Source organism: Aquarana catesbeiana, linkage group LG08 (genome assembly GCF_042186555.1).
Source record: "Aquarana catesbeiana isolate 2022-GZ linkage group LG08, ASM4218655v1, whole genome shotgun sequence".
Taxonomy (NCBI): Eukaryota; Metazoa; Chordata; class Amphibia; order Anura; family Ranidae; genus Aquarana; species Aquarana catesbeiana.
In genome coordinates, this window is record NC_133331.1 from 40,396,626 (window position 1) to 40,412,287 (window position 15,662).

The window sequence follows — 15,662 nt, forward strand, 5'->3', positions numbered from 1 at the left end:
TAACTTCTCCCTAGCCCTAACGATAAATCTAACCTCACCTGATCATAAACATAAACCTAGCTTCACAATTTTCCCCAACTATATACTAGCCCTAACAATAACCTCACTTGGCCCCCAAATATAAATTTCATCCTAGTTCCTAACCCTAAACCTCAATGTAGCCATTAACCATAAAATTTACTGCATACCCTAACCTCACCTGGTCCCTTAAACCTCAACATCCTAGCCCTTAACCCTCAACTTAACCCTTTAGCTCACTTGACCCCTAAACCTCAACCTAACTTTACCTGCCCCCCCCCAAAAAAAACTAATCTCAGCCAATATCCTAAAGGCAATATTGTTAAGATAAATACTGTATACTGTCATTAAATTAAATACTTTATTTTGGAATTACTAGTGAAATTAGTGCATAATTCAAAGACATTTTGGCACCAACATGCAAAAACTCTAACCTGATGTTGCTGAAAGGCATGTACTATGAAATCTACATGCCTAAAACAGTAGTTATAACTGGAGTTGCCTTTAAAAAGCAAATTCAGAGAACGAATTCAACCACATTATGAATGTCTAATGCTTTCCAGGAAATATGCCCTAATTTGTAATCAATGTAGCCCACTCCTCATGTGTTGGTGGGTCTGCTTCTTGAAGTATGTGCTGTATAAAATTCCCTCTCTCTGCTTGACATGTCACCAATCAGATTCAACAATCCAAAACAGTTATAAACCTCTCTACGGCTGCAAGGAATTTCTAAGCACTGACACTTTAGATACATCAAGCTCTCTGTAGCTGCGTGACAACCATGAACATGTATCAAAGGAAAAGGGCTAAGCTAGAAAGAGGTGCGACTTCCAGGCTCATCAAGGCCATAGGCCCTGCAGGCAATATTTTGTATCATTGTTTCTTTTAAAAATTCCTTTTGTGGTGAACCAGGAAACTTACTGTGGTCATACAATGAGATGTTACTGTCATGCTTATTGTCATTACCTTGTTTATTTATTATCTTTGCCAGCAGCATTATTTGCATGCTCCAGCTGCACTATCCATCATGTATTATATGTAGGTTACCATGTATCCTTGATACTACCTTCGTGTTTTCAATAAATTTCCTTATGTTCACCCTAGTACCCTTTTGCAGTCACGTGCTTCATATAAAGTCTCACCTTTTTCTGGCTTAGCCCTTTTCCTTTCATTCAGACTGGGATGGAAATACCTGACCTCACCAGGTCATGATTTCAATTAAAGTCCCTAGGGATGGAAATACGCGACCTCATCAGGTCATGGCTTCCTTAAAGCGGTGTTCCACTAAAATTTTTAACTTAATCTTACCCCCTTCAGTTAATTGCATAGATGTTCAAATGCTGCACGAAAATTTTTTTTTATCGTTGTAATTACCTTTATATTGTACTTTATTGTGGCACTTCCTGTCTCTCCTCCCATGGGAGTAGGCGTGTTTATTGCCTTTCCCCGGCACCGCACTGTCTCCTGGGAGCTTAGTGTCAGGCTTCCCAAGATTCAGTGCGGGAACAATGATCATGCTTGTGAACAAGCTGTCAATGAACAGCATTCACAGCATCCAGGAAATCAATGCTTGTGGGCTTCACATGCCCACAAGCAAGATGGAAACAGCCAGCATCACATTTTTAAAGTTATTCTTCAGTACGAAAACAGACAGAGGTGGAAATATTATACCCAAACTGTGAGTATTATTTTGGGATTAGCAAAGTGTCTCAATGACCTAAAAAAAAAAAAAAAAAAGAATGGTCGCCGGACTCCCACTTTAAAGTCCCTAACTACAACCCCTTTTCCTCAATAACCATGAACATGTAGTGGGTGTTTTTGGGAGACACCTCCCCTCCATTGCAAACTGGAAAGTCAAACAGGTTGACTAGATTACTAGCAAAAGTGAAGATAAATTGCTGCACTACAGCTTCATCTGCATAAAAAAACAGTGTTCCTTCTATTTCATTAATTTGGAATGGAGTGTTCCTTTAACCACTTGACGACCGCCTCACGCCGATTTACGTCGGCAAGGTGGCACGGACAGGCAAAATCACGTACATATACGTGATTTGCCTTCCGCGGGTGGGGGGTCCGATCGGAGTCGTCTTTTGTCCCACGGCGATCGGAGATGAGGGGGAGGCCATCTGTTCGTGGCCCCCTCCTCGCGATCGCCGCCGGCCAATCAGATCACTTCCTTTGCTGCTGTATGCTAAACAGCAGCAAAGGAAATGATGTCATCTCTCCTCGGCTCGGTAATTTCCGTTCCGGCCCGAGGAGAGAAGACAGGTATGTGAGTGCACAACACTACACACACAGTAGAACATGCCAGGCACACAAAACACCCCAACCCCCCCCCCATCACCCCCCCCCCCCTGTCACAAACTGACACCAGCAGTTTTTTTTTTTTCTGATTACTGCATTGGTGTCAGTTTGTGACAGTTACAGTGTTGGGACAGTTAGTATTACCCCCCTGTAGGTCTAGGATACCCCCCTAACCCCCCCTAATAAAGTTTTAACCCCTTGATCACCCCCTGTCACCTTGATCACCCCCTGATCGCTGTATTAGTGTCGCTGGTGACGCTAGTTAGGGACCTAAATATTTAGGTTCGCCGTCAGCGTTTTATAGCGACAGGGACCCCCATATACTACCGAATAAATGTTTTAACCCCTTGATGGCCCCCTAGTTAACCCTTTCACCACTGATCACCGTATAACTGTTACAGGTGACGCTGGTTAGTTTGTTTATTTTTTATAGCGTCAGGGCACCTGCCGTTTATTACCGAATAAAGGTTTAGCTCCCTGATCGCCCGGCGGTGATATGCATCGCCCCAGGCAGCGTCAGATTAGCGCCAGTACCGCTAACACCCACGCACGCAGCATACGCCTCCCTTAGTGGTATAGTATCTGATCGGATCAATATCTGATCCGATCAGATCTATACTAGCGTCCCCAGCAGTTTAGGGTTCCCAAAAACCCAGTGTTAGCGGGATCAGCCCAGATACCTGCTAGCACCTGCGTTTTGCCCCTCCGCCCGGCTCAGCCCAAGTGCAGTATCGATCGATCACTGTCACTTACAAAACACTAAACGCATAACTGCAGCGTTTGCAGAGTCAGGCCTGATCCCTGCGATCGCTAACAGTTTTTTTGGTAGCATTTTGGTGAACTGGCAAGCACCAGCCCCAGGCAGCGTCAGGTTAGCGCCAGTAGCGCTAACACCCACGCACGCACCGTACAGCTCCCTTAGTGGTATAGTATCTGATCGGATCAATATCTGATCCGATCAGATCTATACTAGCGTCCCCAGCAGTTTAGGGTTCCCAAAAACGCAGTGTTAGCGGGATCAGCCCAGATACCTGCTAGCACCTGCATTTTGCCCCTCCGCCCGGCCCAGCCCACCCAAGTGCAGTATCGATCGATCACTGTCACTTACAAAACACGTAACGCATAACTGCAGCATTCGCAGAGTCAGGCCTGATCCCTGCGATCGCTAACAGTTTTTTTGGTAGCTTTTTATTGAACTGGCAAGCGCCAGCGGCCTAGTACACCCCGGTCGTAGTCAAACCAGCACTGCAGTAACACTTGGTGACGTGGCGAGTCCCATAAGTGCAGTTCAAGCTGGTGAGGTGGCAAGCACAAGTAGTGTCCCGTTGCCACCAAGAAGACAAACACAGGCCCGTCGTGCCCATAGTGCCCTTCCTGCTGCATTCGCCAATCCTAATTGGGAACCCACCGCTTCTGCAGCGCCCGTACTTCCCCCATTCACATCCCCAACCAAATGCAGTCGGCTGCATGAGAGGCATTTTCTTTATGTCCTCCCGAGTACCCCTACCCAACGAACCCCCAAAAAAGATGTCGTGTCTGCAGCAAGCGGGATATAGGCGTGACACCCGCTATTATTGTCCCTCCTGTCCTGACAATCCTGGTCTTTGCATTGGTGAATGTTTTGAACACTACCATTCATTAGTTAAGTATTAGCGTAGGGTACAGCATTGCACAGACTAGGCATACTTTCACAGGGTCTCCCAAGATGCCATCGCATTTTGAGAGACCCGAACCTGGAACCGGTTACCGTTATAAAAGTTAGTTACAAAAAAAGTGTAAAAAAAAAAAAAAAATATATAAAATAAAAAAAAATAGTTGTCGTTTTATTGTTCTCTCTCTCTCTATTCGCTCTCTCTTGTTCTGCTCTTTTTTACTGTATTCTATTCTGCAATGTTTTATTGTTATTATGTTTTATCATGTTTGCTTTTCAGGTATGCAATTTTTTATACTTTACCGTTTACTGTGCTTTATTGTTAACCATTTTTTTGTCTTCAGGTACGCCATTCACGACTTTGAATGGTTATACCAGAATGATGCCTGCAGGTTTAGGTATCATCTTGGTATCATTCTTTTCAGCCAGCGGTCGGCTTTCATGTAAAAGCAATCCTAGTGGCTAATTAGCCTCTAGACTGCTTTTACAAGCCGTGGGAGGGAATGCCCCCCCCCCCCCCCCCACCGTCTTCCGTGTTTTTCTCTGGCTCTCCTGTCTCAACAGGGAACCTGAGAATGCAGCCGGTGATTCAGCCAGCTGACCATAGAGCTGATCAGAGACCAGAGTGGCTCCAAACATCTCTATGGCCTAAGAAACCGGAAGCTACGAGCATTTTATGACTTAGATTTCGCCGGATGTAAATAGCGCCATTGGGAAATTGGGGAAGCATTTTATCACACCGATCTTGGTGTCATCAGATGCTTTGAGGGCAGAGGAGAGATCTAGGGTCTAATAGACCCCAATTTTTTCAAAAAAGAGTACCTGTCACTACCTATTGCTATCATAGGGGATATTTACATTCCCCGAGATAACAATAAAAATGATAAAAAAAAAAAAAAAAATGAAAAGGAACAGTTTAAAAATAAGATAAAAAAGCAAAAAAATAATAAAGAGAAAAAAAAAAAAAAAAAAAAGCACCCCTGTCGCCCCCTGCTCTCGCGCTAAGGCGAACGCAAGCGGCGGTCTGTCGTCAAACGTAAACAGCAATTGCACCATGCATGTGAGGTATTGCCGCGAAGGTCAGATCGAGGGCAGTAATTTTTGCAGTAGACCTCCTCTGTAAATCTAAAGTGGTAACCTGTAAAGGCTTTTAAAGGCTTTTAAAAATGTATTTATTTTGTTGCCACTGCACGTTTGTGCGCAATTTTAAAGCATGTCATGTTTGGTATCCATGTACTCGGCCTAAGATCATCTTTTTTATTTCATCAAACATTTGGGCAATATAGTGTGTTTTAGTGCATTAAAATTTAAAAAAGTGTGTTTTTTCCCCCAAAAATGCGTTTGAAAAATCGCTGCGCAAATACTGTGTGAAAAAAAAAAATGAAACACCCACCATTTTAATCTGTAGGGCATTTGCTTTAAAAATATATATAATGTTTGGGGGTTCAAAGTAATTTTTTTGCAAAAAAAAAATAACTTTTTCATGTAAACAATGAGTGTCAGAAAGGGGTTTGTCTTCAAGTGGTTAGAAGAGTTGGTGATGTGTGACATAAGCTTCTAAATGTTGTGCATAAAATGCCAGGACAGTTCAAAACCCCCCCAAATGACCCCATTTTGGAAAGTAGACACCCCAAGCTATTTGCTGAGAGGCATGTCGAGTCCATGGAATATTTTATATTGCGACACAAGTTGCGGGAAAGAGACAATTTTTTTTTTTTTTTTTTGCACAAAGTTGTCACTAAATGATATATTGCTCAAACATGCCATGGGAATATGTGAAATTACACCCCAAAATACATTCTGCTGCTTCTCCTGAGTACGGGGATACCACATGTGTGAGACTTTTTGGGAGCCTAGCCGCGTACGGGACCCCGAAAACCAAGCACCGCCTTCAGGCTTTCTAAGGGCGTGAATTTTTGATTTCACTCTTCACTGCCTATCACAGTTTCGGAGGCCATGGAAAGCCCAGGTGGCACAAAACCCCCCCAAATGACCCCATTTTGCAAAGTAGACACCCAAAGCTATTTGCTGAGAGGTATAGTGAGTATTTTGCAGACCTCACTTTTTGTCACAAAGTTTTGAAAATTGAAAAAAGAAAAAAAAAAAGTTTTTTCTTGTCTTTCTTCATTTTCAAAAACAAATGAGAGCTGCAAAATACTCACCATGCCTCTCAGCAAATAGCTTTGGGTGTCTACTTTCCAAAATGGGGTTATTTGGGGGGGTTTTGTGCCACCTGGGCATTCCATGGCCTCCGAAACTGTGATAGGCAGTGAAGAGTGAAAGCAAAAATTTTCACCCTTAGAAATCCTGAAGGCGGTGCTTGGTTTTCGGGGCCCCGTACGCGGCTAGGCTCCCAAAAAGTCCCACACATGTGGTATCCCCATACTCAAGAGAAGCAGCTAAATGTATTTTGGGGTGCAATTCCACATATGCCCATGGCCTGTGTGAGCAATATATCATTTAGTGACAACTTTGTGCAAAAAAAAAAAAAAAAAAGTGTCACTTTCCCGCAACTTGTGTCAAAATATAAAATATTCCATGGACTCAATATGCCTCTCAGCAAATAGCTTGGGGTGTCTACTTTCCAAAATGGGGTCATTTGGGGGGGTTTTGTGCCACCTGGGCATTCCATGGCCTCCGAAACTGTGATAGGCAGTGAAGAGTGAAATCAAAAATTTACACCCTTAGAAATCCTGAAGGCAGTGATTGGTTTTCGGGGCCCCGTACGCGGCTAAGCTCCCAAAAAGTCCCACACATGTGGTATCCCCATACTCAGGAGAAGCAGCTGAATGTATTTTGGGGTGCAATTCCACATATGCTCATGGCCTGTGAGCAATATATCATTTAGTGACAACTTTTTGTAAATATTTTTTTTTTGTCATTATTCAATCACTTGGGACAAAAAAATAAATATTCAATGGGCTCAACATGCCTCTCAGCAATTTCCTTGGGGTGTCTACTTTCCAAAATGGGGTCATTTGGGGGGGTTTGTACTGCCCTGCCATTTTAGCACCTCAAGAAATGACATAGGCAGTCAAACTAAAAGCTGTGTAAATTACAGAAAATGTACCCTAGTTTGTAGACGCTATAACTTTTGTGCAAACCAATAAATATATGCTTATTGACATTTTTTTTACCAAAGACATGTGGCCGAATACATTTTGGCCTAAATGTATGACTAAAATTTAGCTTATTGGATTTTTTTTATAACAAAAAGTAGAAAATATCATTTTTTTTCAAAATTTTCGGTCTTTTTCCGTTTATAGCGCAAAAAATAAAAACTGCAGAGGTGATCAAATACCATCAAAAGAAAGCTCTATTTGTGGGAAGAAAAGGACGCAAATTTTGTTTGGGTACAGCATTGCATGACCGCGCAATTAGCAGTTAAAGCGACGCAGTGCCAAATTTGAAAAAGACCTCTGGTCCTTAGGCAGCATAATGGTCCGGGGCTCAAGTGGTTAAGAAAGGAAGAGAGTTTTTTTTTTTTTTTTTTTTTTTTAATCTGCCAATCTAAATACTGTGCTAATACAAACAGCCAGCAGACACAAACATGCCTTGCCCATGTGACCTTTATTTAATGTTTGCAGCTCAATATTAGTGGCAATCCTGGCAGAAATAAAACAGGGTATTAACGTATTTAATAAGATTGCCAGCAGGCAATGGATTCCTACTTTACTGACCTACTTCTGTACAAATTTTAACTTATTGCAGCTTTCGTACACACTATAAAAAAAAAAAACCCTTCCAGTGAGTTATATAAGGTGAATTCATCAAACATAAATGCACAAAAAGTAAATTATTGACAAGGGTGCCAAAGACAAATTGAAAGCAGGAGGCCAGGGAAGCTGGTTTTAAAATAAAAAACTCTTTGTCTGCAATGCATTACAGAGGAAATCAAACATTACCACTCCTCGGCTAATGTACGGTAGTGACAAAACGACCCCTTGCGCAATTATTTGTGAAACATTCTAAATGCGTTGTGGCGCGCACACACATACATGCAGACCTGTTGGATTGTGAAGGAAAATCTGGCCTGGATAAATAAAGATGTCCTAAATGCAATTCCCAGCTGGCATCATTCACTCCTCTAACACGTTATGTGTCTAAGCTGCAGAATTGCTTGTTGGGCCTACAGGTTGAATTTCTATGCAGGCCAGATAGCTGGTGGCAGGGTGCTGCCTGACGCTGCAGAGATACCGGACCATTCTCTGCCATTTTATAAATGGATTCATAGTACAATGGAATTTTTTTTTTTTTTTTTTTACAAAAAAAGCTCATTCATTTCATGGATTAATGAGACATGTGCTCTCTTCAAATGTCCACTAAATATAAAAATAAAGACCTGTGTCTTACATGAAAAAACTTTAAAAAGAAACATTTTGGGATAGTTAAACTAAACATCTCTAAAACCGAGCTGGTAATATTTCCCCCATTCCTGTGCCCCCTCCATGACTTTTCCATCAAAATCAACAATGCAACCATCAATCCCTCCCCTCATGTCAGGGTACTAGGTGTAATCCTAGACTCTGACCTGTCCTTTCAGCCCCAAATCCAATCACTGTCGAAAGTTTGGAGACTTCACCTCCGTAACATCTCTAAAATACTCCCCTTTTTAACAAATAAAACCACCAATCTAATCATTCACTCCCTTGTTATCTCTCACCTTGACTATTGCAACTCCCTTCTCTCATTGGCCTACCTCTCCAAAGGCTATCCCCTCTTCAGTCTATCATGAATGCTGCTGCCAGACTTATCCTCCTTACCAACCGCTCAGTGTCCACCACCCCTCTCCGCCAATCCCTACACTGGCTCCCGATCGCCCAGCAAATTAAATTCACTATACTAACCAGAACATACAAAGCCATTCACAACTCTGCCCCGAGCTACATCAACAAACTTGTCTCCAAATATCACCCAAACCATCCTCTACGCTCTTCTCAAGACCACCTACTCTCAAGCTCCCTCGTCTCCTCCTCCCATGGTCATCTCCAGATTTTCTCCAGAGCCTCTCCCACCCTCTGGAACTCTCTACCTCAACCTGTCCGGCTATCTCCTACTCTAGCTGACTTCAGGCAATCCCTGAAAACTCATCTCTTCAGGGAAGCCCATCACACCTCCAGCAAATCTTTTACCACTTCCATCAGCTCATTCCCCACAGGTACAACCTTTTGTACCACCTGCCCCACCCTATTAGATTATAAGCTCTTCTGAGCAGGGCCCTCTTAATCCTCTTGTATTTTATTGTATTGTAACTGTATTGTCTCCCTTTTATATTGTAAAGCGCTGCGTAAACTGTTGGCGCTATATCAATCCTGAATTAAAATAATAGTTATGGTCATAGCCAACCAGAAACTCCCTGCTTTACCTTGAAGACTGACTGCTGGGTTCTCAACCCAAAATCCTTTCTTTAAGCTCAACTCTTGCTTTACTGCTGATTGCTGTTATTTTTTTACTTACCCTAAGAAATGTTGGAAATCCCTGTCCATAATATCCAACTGCAAAGTAATCAGGCTTTGGTCGAATTACTTTCACAATGTTTTCAAAGAACTGTGCTTGCTTTTTCTGGAAGAGGGAAAAAAAATGAAAGTTGGAGAAGCCCTTGTGAAGATTAATAAGCACACTGTGTAGAGGCAGTTATTGCTGTAAGAAGCTATGGTATGAGAACAGTCTATGAACTGCTATAATTCCAATAACCTACTGCTTAGTTGTGTGGCAGCTTTTCTAAAGATACAAATTGAACGTATGTTTGCAAAACAGGTCCTCCATAAAATCTCAATCCAAGATCAAGGGGTGCAACTAGAAGCAGAACTGATGGTAGATAAGGATGGGCAGAACACCCTCTGTTATGTTCACAGCAGAACTCCCAAACAGGGGAAATGTTCTAACCCGAACGGCGAACCCCATTGAAGACTATGGGGGCCAAACATGGAAAGTGCCCATTTTGAAGGCTTATATGCAAATAATTGGCTATAAAATGGCATGGGGTCTGGGTACTGTCCTGGGGGACATGTATTATTAATTAAAAAAAAGAAAAATGTAAATTATCATTTTTGCAGGAGCAGCAATTTTAATAATGCTTAAAGTGCAACAAGAAAAATGAAAAATTCCTTTAAATATAGTGCCTGGGGGGTCCTCTTGATGTGTCTGGAAAGTGGTGCATCTGTAGCATGCATGAAACATGCAGCAGCAAAAATGACATGTCAAATGAAAAAAAAAAATCAAAGTCAAATCCCATTTAAAATGACTCACGGTTTCAATTGCCAGCACCCGTCTATTGAAAAAGTAGAAAAAAACGGCGTGGGCTCCTTCCCCAGTCCATACCAGGCCCTTCACTCCAAAACCCCCCCCCCCCCCCCCCTGATCTGCCAGGCTGCATGCCCAGATAAGGGTCTGGTATGGATTTTGGGGAGACCCCATAACAGTTTTTTTTTTTATTTTGCCGTGGGGTCCCCCTCCAAATCCATACCAGACCCGAAGGTCTTGTTTTTATTGTTTATTGTTCACAAAATATCTCAAGTAAAATTCCTATCAGATGTAGTGGTGTACTGCAATTAGGAAGCATAGCATTTTGACCCTTTCATTTCTACCATGATTGACCCAAAATCTCAGTGAGGTAAAGAATGTTTAATGATCTTTAATCACTTCAATACTGAGCACTTTCACCCCCATTCTGACCAGGCCAATTTTCAGCTTTCAGTGCCGTTGCACTTAGAATGACAGTTGCGTGGTCATGCAGCACTGTATGCATATGACATTTTTATATTTTTCTATTATTTTTTGCTAAACAAATGAAAAAAAAGACAGACAATATTGAAAAAAAAACATTTTTTATAGTTTGTTATAAAATTTTGCAAACAAGTAATTATTCTCCTTCACTGATGTGCGCCGATGAGGTGGCACTGATAGGCAGCACTGATAGTCAGGGCACTGATGTCCCCTGTCACACTTGCCAGTTACCAACTCACCTTTCCTCATGCTGTGAGGAAACTACTGACCGGCAAATCTGTACATTGTGATCAGCTGTGAATGAACACAGCTAATCACATGGTAAAGGGCCACTACGATTGGCCCTTTACTGCGATCACAGAGCATGCTGAATGCTTGCCCCAGGGGGCATGGTCCCCGGGAGGATGTCCATGGATGCCTTCTTGGAACAACTGAGCCACGCTGTAGCCGCCTTTCGGCTATAGCAGGGTAATGAGGCGGTTAAAGTGCATCTTTGGACAAAAAAAAAAAATGTTTTTTTATTATTTTATATGTAGCACTGCCCCCATAGGAATTGCAGATAAAAGGGATCCCCCACTTCTGCACAGCCAGGCACACCGAATTTTCATAGGCACCCAGAGTCAGAGAACAGTCTGTGGCTTTGGTTTGGTTTTTTATTAGAGGGTTAATAACTTGTTTTAAAGCTCTTTCACTGACTATAATGTCCATAGTCTAGGCAAAGGTGAGCCTTTGAAAAGCTAGGATGTAGACATAAGTGAGGCACCAGCAACTCATAGGGGTTAACAGTCCTGTGTTATAACTGCTCAGTATTTCACAGAGCAAACCATCTTTTGGAATAAGAAGTGTACCAATATGTGACCTGATTTTAGCAAATGATTTACTTAAACAATTTATTTTTATGTTTTACTGTATGTGCCAGTAGCATATTCTGATGCCTTTTGTGTCTGAAAGTTGTTTACTGCATATAGTGTAACAATGGCCTTTGCAAGATCTGTCAAATCACAATTTAAATAAAACTTTTTTAAAAAAAATGACTACAATAATATTTCACAATAATAGCAGCAACAACTATGGCCATCAATGTCAGAAACAAAACTCACCAGCAGTTCACTCAGCTGTTCATAGTCAAACATCTCATTCTCATATTGCTCAGCCAGCTCTTTGCCGAGGGTGATAGCTTCCTCCCACATCTGTTCAGACAATATATATTACAAAGGAAAAAGTCATGTCTAAAACAAAAATCAAGAAACTTATTTTTTAATTTTTATAAGGAATGCAAACGTATTGAAGCTCTGTTTTCCCGCAGACTGTACTGAGAGTGGTGTGCAAAGATTTTGTCAAGTAGCTCAATTTATATTGATGGAACAAAATGCGAGCTTGGTTCTGGACGCAGCACTCACTACACTGGATTGAATACTATATGGTACTTATTATGCTAGAAATTGTAACTGCAAACTGCACTGTGCAAATCCGGCAATTGGAAGTCCACGTCTTGGCTCAGATCACACTTTCCCCCCTTTTTAGCCCACCACTCACCTTGCAAAAAAAAAAAAAAATCTATATACGTTTTTTTTCTCTAGGTGTCTTCGGTTTGGTCCAGTGATCCTCTGGCAATGGGAGGATACTAAATGTGACAGGATGGCACCACATAATGATTATTCTGTTTATTTTTGCCCAAGCTGGAACTGGGATTTAGAGAGTTGACCTGTCATGAACAAATTATGAAGGTTGCCATTGCTGACCTCATCTATTGACAATACTGTCATGCTGATGCTTTGGCTTCAATGCTTTCTGAGTTGCTGACCGTGTATAGAGAAACCTCTGAATGCTGTAACCCACACAACAACTTCTAGCCAAGAAGTTGTAGGAGCCCCATGTAAGTTTTGGGTATCCCTCCTACTTTATCGTTCAGTAGAAAACTGCATTAAAGTCTGGACCTTTTTTCTTAAAAGATGGAAAAGAATAACAAAGATATTACTGGGGGGGGGGGGTAACCATTACAAGCTAAAGCCCCTATGTATGGAAACACTAAAGATTTAAAAACTAGAGGGCAGTGGTTGGTAAAGCATCCATTTAGCAAAGGCTTAAGATTCCCTGTTGCTCAGGTGCTGCTACAGCATGGGGATGTAATGAGTACAACATAAGGGGCCATTTCACATAACCACCAACACCATTTCACAGTTATACAAATCAGAAAAAAATATGAATTAGGATGCTTTAAAGTGGAACTTCGCCTAAAAGGTGAAATTTTGCTCTCTTTCTCCTTCTCCCCTCTGCTAGATTTGGAAAAAAAATTGGGATAGGGGAAAGCAGGTACCTAGTTTTGACAGGTACCCACTCCCACTTCCGCTCAGCTCACCTAGGCTATTTGAGCAGAATTTCTCCTCCCCCGATCCCTGCCCGCAGCATTCTGGGACACATCACTGGTCCCAGAAAGCTGCGGGACCATTCACAAAGTGTAGTGCGGCTCGGGCATGCACAGTAGGCAGCTGACTGTAAAGCCACAAGTAGCTACAGCCAGCTGCCCAGTTAGAATTCTGGTGCCAGGGACCTGAAGAACGGTGACAAATCGGCTTTTGTAGCTGCTAACTTTTCATTTTTCCCAAACTGAGGAACCACTTTAAAGCTAACCCATAAAATAGCAGCGATTTTCCTGGCTATGCTGTGAAGAAGAGGTGTGAATCACAAGACATACAGAAGAGAATCTGAATTCCCCTGGTATGATAAAATGGTAACAATACATGTATTGGGTATAAACGCATATTTACAGTGGAGACGGAAAGTATTCAGACCCCCTTAAATTTTTCACTCTTTGTTATATTGCAGCCATTTGCTAAAATCATTTAAGTTCATTTTTTTCCTCATTAATGCACACACAGCACCCCATATTGGCAGAAAAACACAGAATTGTTGACATTTTTGCAGATTTATTAAAAAAGAAAAACTGAAATATCACATGGTCCTAAGTATTCAGACCCTTTGCTCAGTATTTAGTAGAAGCACCCTTTTGACCTTTTGATCTAATACAGCATGAGTCTTTTTGGGAAAGATGCAACAAGTTTTTCACACCTGGATTTGGGGATCCTCTGCCATTCCTCCATGCAGATCCTCTCCAGTTCTGTCAGGTTGGATGGTAAACGTTGGTGGACAGCCATTTTTAGGTCTCTCCAGAGTTGCTCAATTGGGTTTAAGTCAAGGCGCTGGGCCATTCAAGAACAGTCACAGAGTTGTTGTGAAGCCACTCCTTCGTTATTTTAGCTGTGTGCTTAGGGTCATTGTCTTGTTGGAAGGTAAACCTTCGGCCCAGTCTGAGGTCTTGAGCACTCTGGAGAAGGTTTTCGTCTAGGATATCCCTGTACTTGGCCGTATTCATCTTTCCCTCGATTGCAACCAGTCGTCCTGTCCCTGCAGCTGAAAAACACCCCCACAGCATGATGCTGCCACCACCATGCTTCACTGTTGGGACTGTATTGGACAGGTGATGAGCAGTGCCTGGTTTTCTCCACACATACCGCTTAGAATTAAGGCCAAAAAGTTCTATCATAATTCTCATTCGCTCTGACATGCACTGTGAGCTGTAAGGTCTTATATAGACAGGTGTGTGGCTTTCCTAATCAAGTCCAATCAGTATAATCAAACACTGCTGGACTCAAATGAAGGTGTAGAACCATCTCAAGGATGATCAGAAGAAATGGACAGCACCTGAGTTAAATATATGAGTGTCACAGCAAAGGGTCTGAATACTTAGGACCATGTGATATTTCAGTTTTTCTTTTTTAATAAATCTGCAAAAATGTCAACAATTCTGTGTTTTTCTGTCAATATGGGGTGCTGTGTGTACATTAATGAGGAAAAAAAATGCACTTAAATGATTTTAGAAAATGGCTGCAATATAACAAAGAGTGAAAAATTTAAGGGGTTCTGAATACTTTCCATCACCACTGTATTAGTTGTTTGCCTGGAATTTCACTTTAAATATGTACATGTCAGTTAAAAAAGAAAATGTGTATCACTTGTGCTTGCCAAGAAAATGAAGTGATATAGCAAGAAGGAGTACGTGGGAGAAAACAGAGACAAAAGGCCACGAAGACTACATATCATTTCAAGGAAACTTCAACAGATATATCAATCTTTACATTTACTTTTCAGGTGAATGTAATGTAATGAGAACAGTCAAAATGTCAAGTCACTGAAGTAACCTGGCTGCTTTGCAGAGAGTTGTAAATTCTCGTTTATTGCCGCAGGGAATTGTAGCCATCAATCATTCATTTCCTGTAATGTTGTGTGGCACTCACGCTATCTGTGTAAGCATGATCAGAGACCCAGAGGATTCCAATATTTTCTACAGCAGACAAATGTCATGCCCAATATTGGAGATGAAAACAGGTAACATTAACTGTGGTGCTCCTGCTTGTGCCGGACACCTTCTTTAAACTCTGAGTCCAGGCAACAAGTCAAATCATTCAATGAATGGCTAATGGAAAAAAAGTGAATACTGTAAGTGCATTAAAGTCAGAAATCCACCAAGTAAACAACATTTTCATTTTCTATCACAGATGGGCTGCATAGGTCTATCAGATGGCCCTCAGGATGGGGCTGCATCCATTCTGTACAATACTTCACATTCAGAACTTCAGTTCTTGGTATCATTTTGTGTAGACTACATCCAAGGTGGAAGAGCTTACATACTTTTTTCTGAAAGATCATGGTTGTGCATAACAAATAGAAGGCGTTCGGTATCTCTAGATTTTCTTCAGGATAAGAGGTTTCCAGAACATCAAGTTGTTAATTAAAACATTTTAATTGCTGGGTAACCTAAGCAATCGTTTCTTTGATCTCTGGCTGCAAAAGGCCTTCGGAGGTCCTATGGCAGGACTGCAGCCTCTTGCTAGTGACTCTATTCAATCTGTAAGCTCTAAAATATCCTGTCTGTAATGCTTCTTGTGGGGGTACAGCAAGGGCA

At 41.8% G+C, this 15,662-nt stretch overlaps 1 protein-coding gene across 1 annotated transcript in view; it reads right to left on the reverse strand.

Moving 5' to 3' along the window:
• Positions 1 to 15,662, reverse strand: part of DOCK1 (dedicator of cytokinesis 1) — a gene marked incomplete in the record, with an annotated part of 633,434 nt that overhangs the window by 65,604 nt on the left and 552,168 nt on the right. The window contains 2 exon segments of the mRNA XM_073595735.1: positions 9,431 to 9,535; positions 11,800 to 11,889. Coding sequence (XP_073451836.1) covers positions 9,431 to 9,535; positions 11,800 to 11,889 — 195 coding nt within the window.